Raw genomic sequence first — 21,859 nt, forward strand, 5'->3', positions numbered from 1 at the left:
CATAGTGTCGGGGCTTTGCCACGTCCACTTCCTTTGGGGCCGCTTTTTGAAAAAGGAGTTCATCAAAAAGAGCCCCTCGCGTTCGAGGAAGTTGACGAGCATTTGCCCCCTATGATTCCTGCTTCCAAATCCATGGGATCCTACTGCCGATTCGCCGCAAATCTGTACTCCCACTTTAGCGTTAAAGTCCCCCATGACAACGGTGTAATGGGTCTTTGTAGTGAAGTGGAGGGCCCTTGATATATCATCAAACATATCCTCCACTTCATCGTCTGAATGTGTCGAGGTCGGTGCGTACACTTGCACTACCTTGAGGCTATACCTATCGGTGAGCTTTATGATAAGGTACGCTACCCTGTTCGACACACTAGACACCTCCACAACGTTATCAGCTAGGGACTTATTAACCAGAAACCCAACGCCACCTTGGGATTGTTGGTCTCCCTCTCGGAAGTACATTAGGTGACCTGATTCGAGGGTTATGGTGTCCTCCCCCTCTCTTCGAACTTCACATAACCCTAATATGTGCCAAACTCCATTTAAATCAATTCAAACATAGAAATTAGAAGAAACATTATGTGGTCTACGTCATTGAACATCTTTGGCTCGTTACGGTTAGTCAGTCAGTAAGAAGTCAGGAGAGAGTCAGGTAGAAGGCAGTAAGTCTGACAACAGGTTCACCAAGCCGACCCCAACAAAGTTGGAAAAAGGCTCGGGAAATGATGAAATGATTATGTTGTCTACGTCTTCAACTATAGACTTATCCGGCCAGTTACAATTATTTTTAATTTGTAACAGACTTACATAGTGCATGCGATTTTTTCCCTCTAATTAAACGTTGCTCAACTTAGCTATAATTAACGGATGTTATAACATAATGCGAGTAAGGAATTACGACGGTTGCGTTATATTACATCAGTAACACGGTTAATCGACTAAGCTTAACTTGAAACTAGTGAGTAATCGAGAGAGCGACACATGAAATGTCAAAATAGTATCGTGAAATGTCAAAGTTGACAGAAGACAATGAAACGACCTTTGGGAGCATCTACTTATCATTTGATCTATCTTTCTCAACTCTACATTGTTTTACGAATCAATTTAATTCATCTATTCCTTTTCCTGATGCATCTTTGAACCGAGGTATTTGAGCATTGAGCATTTGACACATGAGATCATTTTATATTTCCAATATTTCTGACTTCTCATAACTTCAGAATCCACGATTAAATTGGATAGGTACCTGCGAGAGGCGATTATAAAACATTTTAAAAAGGACACCTAACTTAGGCATTCAGGTTGTAATGAAAAAACAAATGCTTATTTACAACGCAGCATTCCAAGAACATCAGAAAAATTATACGTTTTTAAGGTTTCGTCATTATTTCCTCATTCAGTTGACATAATCGCCAACCTTCACCTTCATCGTTGGCTGCATTTTTCTCAGCAATCATTTGACTTGCTAGTACCGTACCGTACTGTGTAGCACAGGCATCTATTACAATGAAATCACCTTTAATTGCTTGCACGTGTTGATAGTTCACGATTTTATGCTAACCGCGTAAGCTTGAACAATGGGGTTCCTATAGAGATGTACCGATATAATAGGTATACCCAGTCCTGATGGCAACGAACCCTTAACGCCTCCTTAGCCTAGGTTTAACGTCCTATAAAGTCATATTGTATTTATTGAAGTGATATGCACCATTTCTGTTGGTCCATTTTCAAAATTTAATTGGTTGTAAAAACTTCAGTCCATCTTTTAACGGTTATCTAATTCGAAATTCAATACAACCCTTGATCGAAATGCCAAAACATATTTGGACCCCAATATATATTTTTTGGTCCATAAAGGCGTACCTCCTAAAAAGAGTTGAATATAAGTAGGTATCTCAAATGTGTTTCATCAAACAGAATCAAATTCAAGCGTGTTACTTTGCATAGGTACTAACTTATCAAACATTATTTCCAGTTCAATTACGATATCTTAGCCGTGAATAACGCATGTATCGGGGTCCACCAACATCTTAATTTTGTTCTCGCATTCCGTCCGTCCAACGCTTGAATGGTCTTTGACTAATTCGTACCGCATCGTTAAATGATTACCTACTCTAAAAACGTTCATAATACAAGTACAACTCTACGCTTTTCTGATTCAAGTTATTTCGTATGAAAGTAGCAATTAACTGTGACATGATTAGCATAAATATTATTATTTTAATCCACGGCCTTCTTGTTAATGGCAATTGTAATCTTTTTGTAAAGCAAAGGATCAATTGTAACGAATTCAGTAGACAATTATCTACTACTGAATTGCCTTTCCCCTTAATTTTACTGATAAAGAAGTCATTACTTGGTTCACACAGTTAAGGGAACCATAATTTTGATTATGAAACAAGAAACATTTAGAGCCATGCGGTAAAATTCCTCGTCATCACGTTAGAACAGTTGCGTCCATTCCGCGTGGGTAAACAATTATATAATTTCAATATCTCCGTACATTTTCTGTTCATAATTAAAGAAGTGCAGTGTTAACATAATTCATTGTTAAACGTGGCGTATCAGATTTTATTTTATTGCATAAGCGATGCTTCAGTGTGGGATTGGGGGCAGAGACAGACTAGCGCCCGCGCATCGGTGTCAGTGGAACAATAGTACATACACTGACAGGTGGGGGAAGGAAGTGTCAATAATTATAGAAAATAAACTGCCTTTTGTGTGCTCAAGTGAGAGTCTACGTGCTTAGTTTAAAGAAGACAACCATTAAATAACTTGAAGGTTTTATCACTAATATGCACTTTTTCCTGACCAAGTTTTTTCGAGTTCCTCCATCCAATGTCTGGTTATCTAAATCTGCATGTTCACACCCATTATATCAGACTAAACACGTGACGTAACGTCAATCACCCAAATACACAGTAAAAGTGGTTAACTCCATTAAAACCAAAGGCGTCATTGACTGCACTTAACCTTGGTAAGTGGAGCATTTTCCAAATAAACCAATTTGTCCGTTTTGTAATTGAATAATTAAGTATGTCGACAATTTGTGGCGCGAGAGGCGTGAAAACGTTGCGTTGGTTTTGTTTTGTCATGGGACAGGAACTGTCATGGCCCGTGCTTGCAGGGCTGACTTGGTAACAACCAGTTAGACTGCAGTATTTGTATCTGGTATGCTGGTAGCTACCGATTTGACAAAATACATTGATATCTTATTTACATTCTTGAGTCAAACATACAACTTGAGTCTAGCAAAGGGTTGTTTTACAGATAGAACTTTTTAAAAGTGCTATCTATTTCTGTGGCCAATAAATGACAGTAGCTCTTTCATTTTTAACTTAATCTTCAATGTAGCTTGACATGTTGATAACGGTATTAAAAAATAAAGAACCAGAAAACCAATATGTGAAAAAAACATAAGTATAAAAACTTTTTATAAAAGCACAACAGCCCTTCAACACAACGAAAGTACACTAAGCAAGGACAGGAATGATATCGAACAAATAGATCAGCTCCCGCGCACTAATTTCATAACTTTCGAGTTACTCCGGTCGGCTAATGTACCCAAACCGGTATCACGGCATATCAATCAGCATACGATCATTGCGAAATTACGCCTTGTGAAATAACCAGTAATAAGCATTGTAATGACCCCCCGTAACAACTGATCAAGTTTATGTTTAATGGAATTTCACTAATCTTATTACGCGAACTCGTTTGTTGCAACCTCATTTGCATTTTCAAGCAGAACTACAAATGTCGCGATTTGTTAAATATTCGTAGCTCGAAGGATGTGTAATTAACATTTACGACAGAGTTCGAAGCGATGTTTCTAGATTTAATTGCCACTTAATCTTTGTTTGTGAACAAATATGATGAAACAGAATATAAATAACAACATGCAGAAACATAACTTCCTTCTAACCTCAGCTATTAACATTTAACATGTCACCTATAGAAACCGAGTGAACATTCCTTACATAATATTGCAGTGCAAGCAATTAATTCCTTAATTTAATAGCGAAGATTTGTGAAAGGGCCTTCCAATAAATTAATTGTGTAATTTCGCGCATGCGCCCCGCGTGGGTGTAAATAAACGTGTAAGCGACAAAACAATAGGCTGTGGGATGAACACATACGATTACTTTAACCTCCACACCACACAATGGCGCATTCAGAGTCAAATGTCGTACGAACATCCAACCTTACTGCAAAAACTGTAAACAACGAAAATCAACCCAATCCCAGGAATAATAAGGTTCTTGTAGCAGCTGTAAAACAACCAGCTTACTAAAACCTACAACATGTTATAAAATATGTTCGTTTAAATGCGCCAGCCAAAGCGTGACAATGAGCTAGGAAGGTCAAGATAAAGTGGACGATCAGGGCCTGCAGTCTCGACATAAGATAGCGATTCGATCGCAAACTGACAGTCGCTAAATATTAACGAAAATATTCGCTTGCCATAACGACAGTAACGATAAACGCAAGTCTCGACAGCCGAGATAGCGGGCAACATCGCTAATTATCATGACATATTCGTGTCGGTACGATAGCGAAAACCGTATTCATAGTGCGGTGAATTTGTATTAAAATGTTGCATGTAAAAAAAATCCTTGTATTATAGGGAGAAATGGTAGACAAGATTTGCACAACCAATTTTGTTTCCTTTGACAATTATAAAGAAAATAGATGAACCTTATCATATTAAAACTTTTTGCATCGAACCGTGTAAGTAAAACATACCGTTTTTTAAGAAAACACATATTAAAGATCTTAATAGTTTGCGTACTTGCAATACAGACATAGAACATAAACAAACTGTCAATGTCAAGTTTGTTTGTGCACTTGAACATTGGTTTGATTTATAATAATAATAAAGGAGAACGGTGTATTCATTACTATTCATGGACGGTGAAGTCATTGAAACAGGCGCAGGCCTGCCGGGTGCCAGCAGCTTGAGCGTCAGGTAAGTACATCTACAACGAGAATTTTTTATTCCTATTCTTGGTACTTACTAAATTGAATACTTTGTATACATCCGAAGTATTCTGTGTTTACATAATGACTACTTTAATGTTTCAGGCGTAAGCGTCTGCGTAGCCCTCGTGTTACACCCGCTCAAATTGATGCACTACTATCAATATTAGAAGCGCGTCCATATTTGCACACGCGGAAATTTACCGGCTTGCAGGGCCGGGAAAATTTCGAAACGGGCTGGAGGGAGGTTGCCGAGGAGCTCAATAATCTCCCTAACGGGTCTAGAAAGACACCAGAGCAGTGGATGACGGTAAGTCTTTTTCAAAGATTGAATTGGTTTTAATTATAAGCATGTACATGCCACGTCAGTTTTTTTTTATTATTTACTTGAGTTAATTATTCTAATTGTAGGTTTGGAGAGACTTAAAAAGCCGCGCTTGCAGTAAGGCGGCAAAATTAAAAAAAGAACAAAAACGTACCGGCAACCGAGGCGTCAGCACTGCTCCCCTGACCGAGGCCGAGAGCCGGATAATTTCAATAGTTGGGGCAGATTATTCCTTTGGGACAGACTGCCCGGACGCTATGCCAGAGGAAGATGTAAGTTGTGATTATTGTATTCAATACAATTTAATATTCTCAATCTTTGAATGTTGATAACACTAAAAATACTTTTATTGTTATTTACAGTTATTACAACATGAGATGGAGGCTGGGGTGGTAATCTCTGAGGTTCTCACCTTACCTCATTCTCAGGGTAAGTTTTTAAATTAATAGGTACTCAATTCAAAATATAATTATTTTAATTTTAATGTTACTATTTATTTTATTACAGCTAGAGATTTTGTGGAATTGTTACCGACTGAAACAAGTAAGTTGGAGTTTTTAGTAACTAGTTGGTTACTGCTATAATATATTTTATTATGTGTATACATCTGTACACTAATGTTACCAAAATATTAATTAACAAAATATTTTAGCAATCAATGACAGCAGAGCAACGGCTGGTTCTTCACCACCACCCATCCAAGAACAAGTGCAAGATGCCCCTCAGTCGCCAGTACTACAAATGAGTAAGTTGCAGTTATTTTGCTCACCTATGTTTATTTTCATTGATTTTTATTTAATGTGTTATAATTGATAATTCCAGCAGTACGTGGCAGAAGGACAGAAACTGTTGCATCATCAACACCACCACTGCGACAGAGACCCAGAAGAAAGAGGAGTAAGCTTAAATTTTATTTATAATAAAAACATTAGTTCTGCAGGTGGGTCAGCCAATAATTCCTACAATACCAATAATTTTGGGTATTTTCAGATCTGAATCCTCGCCAAAGTGTTTCTGAGCAATATAGTGCAGCTCGACGAGAATTTCTAGCAGTTGCAGAAGCAAATGCTGCTACAATGAAGGTGTGTTATAGTGTAAATTTCCTCTTAATTATTATACACACTAGCATGCTAGAGAACATTAAGACACATTCAGTAAATCCAACGTTTTTTAGATGCTGGCAACTGCTGCTCAAGCGCAAGCAGATGCTGCCAAGATGCAGGCTGAGGCAGCCAAGGTACAAGCCGAGGCGACGCTGCAATTGGTAAAAGTCGGAAACAAAATAGCTGACGCAATAAATAATTACATAAATAAAAATAATAAATGATATAAAATGTTTTTTATTTGAAACAGTACATAAATGAAAAAAAGTATAATAATTATGTGAAACTAGTGTTAATTAGCCTTCTTCTTATGCGCTCTGCAACAGCTCGCCCAGAACCTGCATAACAAAAATAAAATGTATTGGTGTTAGGTATACATACATAGTAAAATAAAAAATCAGTTCATAAGTTACCTGTAACTTCTAACATATCATCATGGAATCTACTATTATCCACCAGCTGCATGGATGTGGTGGACTCTGGTTCCGGTAATTTATATGTTATCCGCATATTGTGGAGCACTGCACATGCGTTAATTATTAGGCCAGCCATATAGGGTTCGTACATTAACTGGCGTTGGTGTGATAGACATCTAAACACAGATTTTAGCACACCGAAGCATCTTTCTATGATGTTCCTAGCTGAGCAGTGTGCTTCGGTATATTTATATTCCGGTGTGCCAGGCTGTTGATGTTTTATGGGAGTCATTAACCACGGTTCCAGAGGATATCCATCATCACCTAAAAGATTAAAAATACAAAGTAATTTCAGAAGTCGAATGGGCAACCTCTTCGAGGCAGATTTATAATGTTCATTTATTTACCAAGCAGCCAAGCACGGCGGTCCCCATTTTCAAAATGTCGCTTCATTGTTGAGCGCACCGGTGAATTTGCCCATATGTGAGCATCATGTCTCGCTCCTGGCCATCGAGCATTAATATTTAAAATAATAAGATCAGGGTCACACACCTGTAATATATTAAATATGTAAGTACATATTTTTCAAACAATATTTTTAGATATTATAGAACTGAAGGTCAACTTACAGCTTGCACATTTAATGAATGGCCCTCATGGTGACCACTCACATAAGACTCCTCATTGGTCTTAGGAGCTAAAATTTTTATATGGGTGCAATCAATGGCTCCAATTACCCCTGGGAATGGCTGTGGGGCATTTCTAAATTTCTGTTTTGCCGCATGGCGTTCTCCTTGAGTCATTGGAAATTTAATATATTTTCTTAAAAGTTTTTCATTTATTGCCGAAGTTACAGCCCGGATGACTCGGCTAACAGATTTTTGGCTCATGCTACAACCCCACTGCAAGCCAACAGGTTGTTGGTAGCACCCACATGCGTAAAATCGGAGTGCCGTCAGTATCTAATAAGAAGAAAATTTAAAAAAAGTTCAACCTTAGTTATAAGAAAAAATATATTATAGAAATATTATTTATGCACGGTAGGTCGCAAAGACACTTACTTGGGACTCCACAGAAAGTCCGTAAGGCCGTCGTCTTTGGAGAGATGGACGCAGTTCACTTAGTAGCCTGTGAAACATTTCCTTTGAAATTCTATACATTTGAAGAAATTGGCCATCCTCCAAATCCAAGGGATTTTCATCGTTTCGCTTGTTTCGTGCTATTTGTCGACCCATAAGCACATCGCGTCTGTGCTCGAGCACAACTAAGTCCCATGCTAAATATTCAGAAGCCATTATTTATTAAATTACTATTTATTTAATATTTTCTGACGTAAAATAAACAAATATAGGAACGATATCGATAGTAGCTATCACTTAGCGGGCTGTCAAAAACTGTCGCAAGGAAATTCTATGACATAACGATAAATCGTTATCTTACCGAAAATATTCGGTAACTTTGCGATGACACTCGATAGTTTTGGCAGTAGAGACTACCAAAAATCGTTACGATCGGATCGTTAGGACTTATCGACCGAATTTTGTCGTTAAGCGATCGCTATCTTTGTCGAGACTGCAGGCCCAGGTTTAGAAGTCAACAAAGACAAGACAATGACTAATTGGTGACTCTTCGCTTTGTAATCGTATAAAGACGTTGCAGAGCGTAAACCTAGTGGTGCAGAAAGACATGCGATTGATTATAGGGATACAACTTTGAACTTTTATATGATACTATTCAATTCACGATTTACATTTGACGGCGAGCAAGCAATAGATCAATCTATTGTTAATTGGAAAAATAATGGAGGAGAATTGTACTAATTATGATAAACGGAGCTCGAGAAATGTTTGCATGATATGTCAGCATCGATGTAAATACAGAATAAAGAATTTTACAAGACAAACAAGATATTATAGTACCTAATGAAGTGCAATGCGTTTGCGATTGCGGGTTCGATTGAATTGTTGATGCCGTTACGCACTGATTGTTTCATCATACACCTATAAATAGTGTAAATTGAAACATTCACGAAACATATACACCTAATTATTATTCTTTAGACAGAGTTTGAAACGCCAGTAAATTAAGATCTATGCAATATATATCAAAATATTAATATATACTTAAAGGACAATGCTATTCTTTGTATGGAAGTTGGGCTCAAGTGTTGCCCACAGTAACTGCATAGTGTATTATGTCCCATAGGCTTATATTAGGTCCCAGACCAAAGCATTTCGAAATCTATCCCAGGAGTCCTGAGAAAAACTGGTTTGACTCTTATTCAATATTACATAAAAATAAGCTTACGCTTTAGCTTAACTCTTAACTATTCCACTTTTATTACCTTAATTGAAATGAATTGTATTCATTGACAAATACGAGGTATTGTACACGACAACTTTTTTTTAACCGACTTCCAAAAATGGAAGAGGTTCTTAATTCCTTTGTACTCTTTTTACGTTTGTACGTGCATAACTCCGTCGTTTACCAATCGATTTCAACAATTATTTTATTGTTTGAAAGGGCTTACTTCCTCAATGGTTCATTTGTCATCCGGCCCAGGGTCTGGTGATGGAATCTCTAAAAAAATCGGGAGCGACTCTCGAAAAATTGTAGACACATATCGAGTAAAACCTTGTCATTCGGGTATATGTGTCAGACAAAACAAAACTGTAAAGGTTAAGATCTCACCTGACAATGGAGACGACAGAGAGACGAGGGAACTCCTCAACGGTATCTACTAACTACCTCATGTTCGAGCTTATTTTATTCGTCTTGATAAGATTTTTCTAGAAGACAGCTTATTGCGCAGGCGCCTTGTAGATTTAAACCGTAAATTCAAAAATATTGCGGTAATTGCCTTTTTTTCAGAAAATCATTGTCAGTTCTTATTAGAATCCAACGCTTTTAGAATTTATTTGAAAATCACAGTAAAAAAAACCCATTCCAACATTTTCCAGTACTGGATCCTGACAGCGAGATCCTGAGCATTGAGATTGTCAATATACATATGAGTAAGACTTATTTGGCAGAAAAGTCTTATCAGATTAATTTCTCGGGACCCCTGGGACCGATTTCAAAAATATTTTGATTTCATGTTTAGAGTGAAGTAAAGAATCTATTTCAATCACTCCCACTACTGGGCAAATGGCACAGGCTTTGTGAAGCGACTGTTCATGTGGAATATAAGAACCGGTTTTTCACCCGGACCCCAGGGACCGATTTCAAAAATATTTTAATTTCATGTTAAAAGTGAAGTAAAGAATTTACTTTAACCACTCCCACTACTGGGCAAATGCCAAAGACTTTGTTAAGTGACTATCTAAGGAGAACATTTGAACCGGTTTTTCTCGGGACCCCTGGGACCGATTATAAAAATATTTTAATTTCGTGTTAAGAGTGAAGTAAAGAACCTATTCCAACCACTCCTACTAGTGGGCAAATGGCTCAGGCCTTGTAAAGTGACTCTTCATGGAGAATATTTGAACCGGTTTTCCTCGGGACCCCAGGGAGCGATTTCAAAAATATTTGCATTACGTGTTCAGAGTGCACTAAGGAACCCCCTGGAACTACTCCCACTGCTGGGCAAACTATGAGCCCAGACCCTGGCATTGTCCTTTATTGAATTTTGTTTTCATTCATTAAAGCTTTTCATTGTATTCAGCGAGGAACGAAAAGCAAGTCTTTGATGATCTTGAAATTTAATTATGAGCAATAAAGCTTGATTTCTTTCAAATCCTTCAAGGAAACATCTATTTTGATGCAATCTTCATAATCGGTCAGTTTATAGTTCGGCCATTCAGAGAATGCGTTCCTGACACGTCGCGATTGAACTGACGACGTAACTTTGCAATGGCGTTGCAATTACGATAAAAATATTTTTGCTGGTTGTTTACCGTTTTAACAATTGAGGAGCATTAAAACAACATTATTATATCAATAATCAATGAATGTTATAATTTTGTGCCAAACTGAGTGTCAAATAACTTGGTAAACAATATTTTTCTAAATCTATACTGCGCTATTACAAGGTTATGTCAGCGGTTTATATTTTGTAGTGCTGTGCTAAAAATAACAGGCAAGTATCGTAATCTGTTCTTATACAGTTATAATATAAAATAATACGTTTTGATTTTCTTTTTAAGAATTGGAAAATAATGGACTATAAGACTTAATTATAACGTTTATGAAATATAAAAATAAAACTATGACCAAACCGCATTTTTATACTTAGATTAAAAATGGTAACCCCAAATGGCGTTATGGGCCGCCATTTTGTGACGCTAAAACAGTCGTCCGTTGTCGTTTCGTGCGCATAGACCACGTTTTTCAAGTGTTTTCGATCTGTTTTTATTTGATTACCCGGCTTTTGTTAGACCGAGATATCAGGATTGATTCTGTTATTGATAATAATATAATTATACATGTAGGCGAAGATGATGATGAAGACACCACCTCCTCAAGCAAATCGGAGTCTGATTAATATTCTGTTCGCACATTCAATTCAATGTACTTGTAACAAAGAATAAATAAAACAATTTTATTATATGAATATTACCTTTTTTGGTTTCCACTTAAATAACTAAAATATAAAACAAATGATTCCGCCAATTTAAAACGAAAATAATCTTAAAATAATGCGGCGGTTCATTTTGAAGGAACGGTAACGAACTCAGTGTTATGTTGTGCCCATCACTAGTCGTGACTAACTGATAGGTGTCAGGAACGCATTCTCTGAACGGCCGAAGTATAGTTTGTGTGACAGCCTTTTTATCGTCCCACTGCTGGGCACAGGCCTCCTCTCACACGGAGAAGGATTGAGCAATTTAGTTTGATTAACTCGAATTTAGTGATAAAAAAACAGAATTGTGCTTAGCCACACAGGCAAGTTGAGTGTCAAATTTCAGAGGTTGCTCAATATTTTAGCACTTTTGGCAGCTATCATGCACAACTATGCGCAATAAGTCATCACAAATAGGACAGGGTCAGCCTCAAGTGTGAGAACGAAGCAAAAAATTCAAAATCAAAAGATAAATCTTTTTCTCAGCAATCACAATGTACGACTAAACGTGTAATTAAAGGAGTATAATACTGTACAATGGCACAAATTAGTGTAGATGTTATATTAATTACAGAATTCTGCGTTTCCTTAATGTCTTCATATCATTTTTTATCACGTTTTCAGTAGGCGTCCGGTAGCCTCAAAATATTTATTTTGAGAACATATTTATTCTGCACTATTACATATATTCTTGAAATATAATTCAGTGTCAGTATTTTTCCTTTGAATCACATCACTAATGTAATACCTATCTATTTCAATGGCGATGGAAGTACCTTTGGTCGTAACCAACGGCTTACGCAAAACCATAAAAACAAAAGCTATTCCTTATTGCCCATTGTTCATATCTAATAGATAAATCCCTTTGCTTAGAAAGTGTTGACACGTGTGATTTCTGTTTATGTCACAATAGCTATTAATTCATCATGGCCGCGATGAATATTCTTTATAACTACACGCTTTTAATACTTCTTAATCGATATTAATCGACAAAAGCACTATCTTAGTATGTCAAACGTTTAATTAAATTGTAATTAACGAATCACGTAATAAAAAATGTGATGATGGTTTGTTATTCACAGAGATATATAATGTACCACGAACAATCGACAATCTCATAGTCTGCACATATCCGTATACTTTCTTGTGCTTCCGTGAAGTGAATGAGACATGTCGAGTGCCGAGGAAAGTTGTCTTTGGCGCGCCCTCCGATACCGTTACATGACAGATTGCTTCATCTCCCGACAGCATACGGGCGAATACGGGCCAACAACTAGTTTTTATTGAGTAACTGACCTTTACACTCGCTTTTTTCTTGGTGCATATGACTGGCGAAATATTTTGTCAGGTGAAATCTTGTTAACATCTGAGGTATGCTGCAAGGATCTGTCCTAGGCCCTTTGAACTTTTTGAGTCGTTTTTAAACATTAGGTGATTAATACCGTAATTTATATATCATTAAAAGGGAGTATTTAGGTATTTTTATCCTCACAACACTAGATTTTTTTTAATTTATGCGTGCTCCATAGAGCGCGCACCCCAAGATTTTCTCACAGAACACCAAATATTGAATATAATAAGCGAAATGAAAACATCAAAGTAGCCGCAACACGTTAACAAAAACTAGTCGGCAGAATTAGAAAATTACACCAGATGTTCACGAGACTTTCTAACCGTCCACTAACTGCGTAACCATTTCCCTATTATATTATAACGGCAGCATTACGTGTAGCACAGACAGATACTCAATAAACTGTTGGTTCAATGGCCACGATCTGTTAAATGAGTCTTGGTTTGCAGACATCGAGTAAACTTCTTGGTCACTCGTTTGAGTATAAAAAGCTAATCTAGAACTTTTTCTCAACAGCGATCAGACTTGAACACATCAAAGGTCTTTACAATTGTTTGAGTAAAAAAGTTTGCTTAACTAAGCTTAGCTGAACTACGCGTATGGATTATACAAAAACTAGCTCTAGTAGTACCTAGTCAGCAGCAGGACTTCAACAAAATGTAAAGAGTTCCATATTTCTGAAGATACTGATGTAAGTAATTGATCTATCTATATCATGACAGACATAATAAAGACAATTTTTTAACCATCATGAGCTTCAAGCGGAAACAATAAAATAATTTTAACTTACGCAGGTACATACAAACAAAAAATCTTGTTACGGTACGTGTAGTTAGTGTAATTAGGGACGACGATCGAAAGCTGCGCGTGCGCAAATATTGGCGGCATGTACCCAGAGACCACACCTGTCGCTTTCCACCACAGATTCGGCGTAATACTTCATTCAGCTTTTTCCTTCTCACGTTAAACCTCATTGGTATTCATACTCTCAAGACAGCGTGTTTTATAATCTGTGCAATTAAAGCTGGCGGTTCTTATTTTATTATATTTATTTATTATCTTGAATGGATCATTTAATTAATTGCATCGAGAACGGATCGATTTATTTCAAGTTTGTTTTTTATGCAAATTATTGGTTAAAAAACTTTTAAATCACCCACTTTTGGGTTTTTCTACCTTTTAGTCATTAGTTACTTCTTTCATTCATTTGCAGAGGTAACTTTTTGCCACAAGTTGCTTTTGTAGGCAGATGTCCCTCCCTATACTTTGCACCTTTTCGATTAATTTGAAGTTAAATTCAAGTTTTACTAAGTACTAGATGCATCGTTAAGCTGCTTGGGCTTAATTGTTCTCTGTTTATTAATCTCCATGATATACCTAGAATATAATTCACAAATATTTTTTCATGACAGTTGCAACCTTCGAACTTGCAGCATCATACATGAGACACTTTTACTCATCTGCTTGAGATACAGGCATCAGTCAAATAAACTCAAATCGATAAAACGTCTCAATCAGCTTACTTCAACTAGATATAGATTCCACTTGCCATTACCGCCATCACCTGTAATGTGTAATGGCGGCACTTGACACGATTCAGTGACACACATCGACGGCTAATAACCACATAGTTTTGTCGTACGACCACAGTTTTTCAGCAAAACAGTAACGATGTAACAGTACGCTGACATAATTTGCTGACAGCTTTACACGTAGCGTCAGCATTTGCATACACTTGCAACTGAGCGAAGATTTTATGCATGACAGAAAAAGATATAAGACTATATGGACGATCCTATGATTGGTATCGGAAAATCTCTGCACCAGATTAATAATGACGACTTAGCTCTTCCCTGCAATTTTTCCAGAGAGAACTACTTAGACGGATAATTAGTAGTCTATGTGTTATGCTGATGAAGCCATATTGCTGATTGACGGAACGTAGGAACGTAGTTCCCGCTTTAAAATCATAATTTGTCACAATACCTTATGTGTTCTTAATCCAATTCAAGCCAAAAGTTTCGCAAACATCAAAATTAGGTTCAAAACCGGTTTAACTTTTACGGGTTAATGACCAGCGGATATTTTGAGCTCATTTTTCACGCCCTGTGGGCGGCTGATATCCGAGATTAGAAGATCTGACCTGATCATAGACATGTCGTTAGTCTTACAATCAATGTACCGTAAGTATCTTATTGAAACTAGACTGAGTAGGATGATACAGTTGAAATATCCTTAAAGAAGGTAGAGAATGTCCTGTATGAATTTTCCTCAATAAACCTCGTATTGTCTATGGTTGATGGGAACTCTTTCAAGCAAAGAATGACTGGCAGCCTTCAGCCAGTGTCGATACTCAAAACTGTGTTCTAAATACAAATATTTGCCATACAAACCGTACGACTAGTCACAATAATGACTGTTCAAAGGTACCAATGTTTAGAAACAGTGGAGTATGACGTGTTAAGTAACGGTCACTGCCGCCGGCTAACTTGAGACACAGTTTTTGCTACATTTTGCGACCAGACACCTGACACCTGACGCATGAAGTAATCTACCAAGTTATTAGTGTTTAGGCTTCTATTCTATCAACGAATATGTTTAAGAACATGTTCTATACGTTTAATTTTTACGGGTCAAAGACCCCTACGCCAGAGAAGGTACACTCAATAAAATTAAATGCATACCATAGTCCTCCCTAAGTCCCAGTCAGGTAATAAAAGGTCAATAAGCAGCTGGCTATTAATAAAAGCCACATAATAAACGAGTTTTCATTTCCATTTATTAAGCTTAGCAAAAAGAAGATGCAACGAAGGGAACACTACCGCGGGCAACAGGCTGGCAAGCTACTGTTTATGCATTATTCAACCTTTGCGACCAGCCAGTGCCATATTATTATTAAATGGATATTGCGATACCATTTGAATACACCTTGTTTCACCAACAACCTTCTTGCATAAAGATACAAAAAAAAACAATGACGTTTTCAAATCATTCAATTTGATTGTACGTCATTTGAACGTGGAACGCGAATCGAATCGTGGAATAATGCAATGAAACAAAAGGAGTTAAGACGTTCAACGTCCTTTGGCGTGGTCGGGCGAGTGGTCACAGTGCAGTGATCACCTTGACCGCCGCGGCCCGGTCATCTAGCACCCAGAGCCGTGTCGATCCGAATCACTGCCCACAACGCCCACCGCTAGTGTTACGCATATGTAGACTTTTGCACTTAGAAAGTTTTGTAGGGAACAGGAAGGCTGGGAAAAAGTGACACTATACTTTTCTTCTGCTGAAGGGCCCTTGACCCTGCTCTAAAAACTAGGAAATAAGCCATTCTAAAAATAAAAATCCCAGTAACACAGAAGTATAAATAATGCATTACAATGTCACCGAGATTGTCATCCGGAACAACATGAGGAACTAGCAAGTCCGATAAAAACAACGAAACGGGGACGAAATTGAAAATGGAAGCTGCGTACGCACGTGAAAGCCACACACGGTCAAGTTCCTTCGCTTGACACTTCATCAGCACGCGCAGGCACGCGATCACAGGAATTGGGACATTTCTGACCACAAACAAAAGAAATTCGTGGGCAAACATGGCTGCTGAATTTGAATTTCGTACGTGGGGTTGCTGGTTAGATAGTCACTTTCCAATGTTTGAATTCAGAATTCAGATGATATATAAAAAGGTTTATTGTTTTTTTTTCAAAAGCTTCTGTATATTGATTCTGTATTGGCTTTTATGTCTCATTGATAAAGGCAATAGTACAATAGCATATAGCTTGCGTTTGTCGTGGTCAGTTGCATAGCGACGCTTGCAATTCCAAGCCGTTTCGAATCGCAATGGAGGGTACAAGCTATTGTTTGTCGGTGGCAACTCCTTGGTACAATGCGAATGATAAGTGAGTTGAATCAGAGCTTAGGAAGATGATAGAGTCCCTTTGTTCTAGGGTACATCATATAAGTGCTATGCTACCATTATTTACTATTGAGTAAGTACCTGTTAAAACTGTAGCAAAAAAGCTGATCTTCTAAAAAAATCGCAACAATAGTCTTCTGCTCTTCTACTGACAAAATAATTAAAGTTTAATCACGAATCGCTGACAATAAAACTTCTAAGACGTGACATCAACAATTCAGTCTCCCGATTTCATACTTTCTCTGCGCAATAAACAATAAATTATGAGTCTATATCGTAAAATCACTTGTGGTTGTGATTGCACGCCGCGCCGTGTACGGCGGCCCACGTACTTCCGATGTGATGGTAGACCTACCTAGCTACCTACAACGTATAGGTGTCTACCTATGCACCTAGATTACATTATAGTACCTACTTGCTTGCTTATTGTTCAAATAGGTTTTATGTCTCTAGTGGCTAAGATTGTAGGTTGAATTCAGAATGAGGTGTTGACGAATGTTGCTATAGATCTATATAATTATGGTATATACTTGCAAAATCGTGGTACCTGGTAAATATTATGTTTCTTACGCCAAGCCATATTATTAATGGTAATCGATTTCTATGCACTTCGTACTGAATTCTGTTTAATAACACGAGTTTCAAATAGATTTAGGAGTATTCTAGTACAATATGACTGGAGCATATTGACGTAGTAAATCATAGTTTTCTAGGCAGCTAAATTAGGCAAACAAGACGGCCATGTTGCCTGCACATAGCTGCATTCCTTCGACCCATGTGTTCCTAATGCGAGGTACTTGCAGTGTTGCAAGCCTAACGCGCTCGCCATAAAATGTGCGGTTTCCGGACATGTCCTAGTTCTCGCTCGAGACTTTTGATGACATGCAGGTAGAATATAAATCGTTTATATAGTTTTCACTTTTAAGGCAAAATGAGGTCCGTTTGTATTTAAATCCTTTTTAGAACAAAACCAAAATACAGAGTACAGGAAAAGAATCTGGGTTGTGAAAAAATAATTAATCAATATGAAACAACGTAAACTATTAAACAGGCCAGATCAAAATTTACAGGGAGATTGATCGCTGTTTTTTATTTTTCTAGACAGCCACAAGTAATGCGCAAATGCAATGTCAAAGTATTGTGCAGCCTTTTAGCACATTTAAAAGTTGTACAACATTCGTGCATGAGGCTAGTATTTATGAAATAGTGAGCGTCTTTACGGTACATACCTACTAAATGTTACATTATGAAATGCTTAACTACGGAATACGACAATTAAAAAAATACTGACATTACTTTTCTGTGTCACTAAGACTCTCAAAAATATTTTCTTTTTTTGCTGAATATAATGCTAAGTCACCTCTTCTAGTACAGCCAATTTCGCGAATTATTGACCGTCTGTAATAGTTACAAGCAGGAGGTAATTTGCATGACCATGGTCCTCAGGTTGCGTAATAATCACTTATAATACCACAAGAGCTTCAAAATTATCGGGTATTTTCCGATAGGTTCGTTGCAAACAAATGAAGGAGTCAAGTTTTTCAGGTTAAAAAATAACGAGCGCGAAGCGCGAGTGATTTTTCCTGAAAAACTTGACGACTTTATTTGTTTGCAGGGAACCTTGAGGGAAATGCCAGATAATTATGAAGCTCGTGTGGTATTCGGGAGATTATTTTTCCGTCCCAAATGTCGGCCACAACCTGTCAGTTTGACGTAGCAACGACCAGAGAAAATATTCAAAAAATTTTCAGTATAATACCATGTAGGTTGTACCACGTGACGTCGAATGGTGCAATTCTATTGGTCGATATTTGGGTCGGAAAAATAATCTTAGATATTCACCGATGTTCACTTCATTGCAAGGAGTACGTATTACGTCTCGTACATTTTGGGTCAAGGGTCGTCAGGTCATTGTCGTCAATTTAGATGCAATCTAAAATGCGTTTACTTAAGCAGTTTTTAATACGCCTTAATTGATAATGGATTATGGCGTGTATAGAATAATAATTTTGTGTGTGGATGACATCATTCAGTTATTAAAATTAAGACGGAGCGAGCGCTGACAAAAAGTGTAAATAGTTTTTGTTGGAATATTAGGTTTGTCAGCCTCGCTGTTTCTCATTCATTCATGGTATGTTTTGGCAAAGAATTGCTCAGCAAACATGTTTCTTAATTCTTTATTACCTTTATCATCCTAATCTCCTAATTTATGAAGTAAATCTATGAGTTTATAACAAGATATACATAATTGACCTTTGGTTACATAATACTTGTGGCTCTTTCATCGGTTTTATAAAATATCGTAGCGTGTGCGTAGCTATTTAATAATGAAGATGTGTACTTCACACGGCATATCAAATATCAAGTATTTATAACGGGATTTGTCTTTTTATCTTGAAAAATATCTTAAAATTTCATAGCAATAGCGTGCGTACGTCCAATTCAGGAGTTGTTAACACATAAGATCATCAACGTATTGGAGAAATCCGTTAGAATCGTCCGCCGTCCATCACGAGCCACGAACCACGAGCGCTTTCTCTATCAAAGTGTTCAGCACGACAGATCACATCCGAATTACTTAACAATCGTTATTTAGCGTCTTCACTTGACAACGCCTGTCCACGGAATGTGGGAAAACCATTGAGTAATGTTTATTGATCAATACATTTCCATTTCAAGGTTTTAGATTTGAATGGTTATTTTGCCAGCGATTACGTTATGGCCAATATCTTGATTGCAATGAATAGAGGTCTGACTAGGTAACAAAAGAAAGTTCAATTTCTCATAACTATTATAGATTCAAATTACTTAACAAGGCATCGTTGTTTTTATGATGATTACTTAAGTACGTACACTTCCTTTGTCAAGCTGAGATGTTTCACAGTATTATTTTATTAATTAGCAGTAGAACGTAGGCCTGTGATTAGAACGAACGAAAACCTTCGAAGCTGTGGACGCGAGCGCAGGCCTCTCAAACGAAGGTACTTGGATAGTTAGCATTGAATAGAGTCATTGTATGTTACTTTAATGTGTCAAACTCGTCTTGTAGGTCGATACGTTCACCTTTGAATGGTGTTGACCCGACTACATGCAATATAAATACTTATGCATGTGTATCAAAAGTTTGACGGAGTTTTGACAGCATGGTCAAGCAATTTAATTTAGAAAAGTATGAAGGTAGGACTTAAATACTCAATACTCATACAGAGAGGTTTTGCAGTCTGTAGTTTCGTCATCTACAAGTAATGTTTGGTTTCTATCAGAATCTTTGATCGGGATTTTCACGAGTAATCGATGCCGGTGAGCCGCACGAAATGCCTCGGAACAAAAATTAATAGAAAAACGTGACCTTACGTCATCTTTGCTTATGGAGTAAGCCTATGATGCACCGTGCTGTGGCGGATTTGGAAGTCACTATTTACCAAGAAAAACTTATTGTTCTTTCAGGACTATTAATGTTACCAATTTCTCAAAAACTTATGACCCATTGTCGGTTTTACAAATCCTGAGAACGTAATGAAGAACATAGGACCTAAGTATCTCCAGAAAAAAACTTATATATTAACTTATATTATTACTTTTTGGCTTATGAGCTGTAAAATACTTAGACAATGATTACCGGGTCATCTCTTATCTTCTAATTTGTTTCTATTATATTATGAGCGCACAGGTACCTAGGGAATTTTTGCCAATGGCCATTGTTACTCGAAAATGTGTGTATAAGTGCGAAAATATGTGGATGTTATTCGTCCTAGTATCCGATATAACATCCAACCTACTCTTGAACTGGAATGTGGATAGTTTTACGTGTTATAATGCGGTCCCTGGTGATGGTAAGACTTGCCTAACACTTTTTTCCTCCTCATAGAGAAAGATTTCTCTAAAAATTCAACTGTAATTGATCCGGAATTTTTATAATGTCGTTTTCTTTTAAGAGAATTTCGTAAAACATGACCACCGCAAACTTGACTTTGATAAAGCTTTTAAATTATTTTGTTGACAAAAAGTAAATCACATTCTTTCAATGATTCTCTCAAAAAGTTTGAACTGAAGATCATCAGGTAGGTACAAATAAATACATGGGTACCTATCTCATGGGAGTGTTAAAAATCTTACGCAATAAGTAGGTAGGTATACAAACACGTTTTATTGACATTACGGGTCAAAAGGTTTGAAGTTATGGCTGGTACCGGTGTATAGCCAGTTGCCTTCCCAGTGTTGCCACATCAGCTTCAATATTCGCAGTCCAGCAATTAGCGAATAAGTAGGTAAATCAGGTTTATTGAAATGTTGCAAAATTGTAAGCGAATGCGGGTCCGATAATTGAGTTATGTATTGAGTACCTATGAATCGATACCTTCTACGTCATCTAGGAGTTTTGTGTATGTAGGTACCAGTTGAATCCTCGTCAAATTAAAATCAAAATCTCGGTTTCAAGGCCAATGACCGCACCCGGGTCAGAGGTCCCTATAGTAAAAGTTGTCCCACATTTTTTGTGACTAATATTATAGTAAGCTCTTTTGATGATTTAACGCCGATATTTATCGATAACATGTACTTAAATTTAAAACAAGAGCCGGATATAAGAACGATTGTTTCCGGCGAATCTTACGGATATCCGAGAAATCGAGACGTGTCCGCTAAAAATAGGACGTTTTGTTACACTAATAAGGTTTATGCTGACTTAATAATTACCTATAGAAACCTACTTGTTTCACAATTTATCAAAGCACTGTTGGTTTATTTACAGGGAAAAGAAAACTTAAATGGATAATTTTGTCAGGAATGAAAGGGTAGAATTTTCATAAATTGACGCTGCAAAAAACGAGAATATTAAATTCTTGACCGTTATTTGAAGCTTACTAGTTTGAGATAGGCACCTACGTGTTTTCCGCTTTTATCTCTGTCCTTTTCTACCCCATATCTTGCATCTCTCTCGCACACCGACCAGTTTCACTCCCCACCAGGCAGGAGGCGACGAGTGTTCTCGGCGGCCACAGTTCGTCATTGGCGTCTTGTTTTCCGCCCGAGAAGGTTGGTCTAACCAACCGCTGTAGTATTTCGTTGAAAAATAAACTCAGTGCTCTCGCAGAACACAGGTGAGTTTATAATATTTTATACAATTTGTTAACGGTTTTACCGTTCGATATTCGATTTTGCGAAATCAAGTGTTAATATTTTGTACATCTACCCCTTTTTTGTCACGA

The 21,859-nt window shown here is 37.3% G+C and overlaps 3 protein-coding genes across 3 annotated transcripts in view; 1 reads left to right on the top strand and 2 right to left on the bottom strand.

The window, feature by feature from the left end:
• Positions 1 to 21,859, bottom strand: part of LOC124632879 (unconventional myosin-XV) — a 95,729-nt gene that overhangs the window by 68,733 nt on the left and 5,137 nt on the right. The gene's annotated exons all lie outside the window — the stretch shown is intronic.
• Positions 4,386 to 6,631, top strand: LOC124632876. Its single transcript, XM_047167852.1, has 9 exons — positions 4,386 to 4,966; positions 5,083 to 5,287; positions 5,389 to 5,574; positions 5,665 to 5,731; positions 5,810 to 5,845; positions 5,955 to 6,047; positions 6,125 to 6,199; positions 6,293 to 6,384; positions 6,477 to 6,631. The coding sequence occupies exons 1-9, from the start codon at positions 4,905 to 4,907 to the stop codon at positions 6,627 to 6,629; spliced, it is 969 nt and encodes a 322-aa protein (XP_047023808.1). The 5' UTR covers positions 4,386 to 4,904; the 3' UTR covers positions 6,630 to 6,631.
• Positions 6,627 to 8,406, bottom strand: LOC124632875 (putative nuclease HARBI1). The gene is made up of 5 exons (XM_047167851.1): positions 7,883 to 8,406; positions 7,451 to 7,783; positions 7,229 to 7,373; positions 6,819 to 7,145; positions 6,627 to 6,743 (listed from the first exon to the last, which is right to left on the bottom strand). The coding sequence occupies exons 1-5, from the start codon at positions 8,114 to 8,116 to the stop codon at positions 6,682 to 6,684; spliced, it is 1,101 nt and encodes a 366-aa protein (XP_047023807.1). The 5' UTR covers positions 8,117 to 8,406; the 3' UTR covers positions 6,627 to 6,681.

Source organism: Helicoverpa zea, chromosome 9 (genome assembly GCF_022581195.2).
Source record: "Helicoverpa zea isolate HzStark_Cry1AcR chromosome 9, ilHelZeax1.1, whole genome shotgun sequence".
NCBI classification, from domain to species: Eukaryota; Metazoa; Arthropoda; class Insecta; order Lepidoptera; family Noctuidae; genus Helicoverpa; species Helicoverpa zea.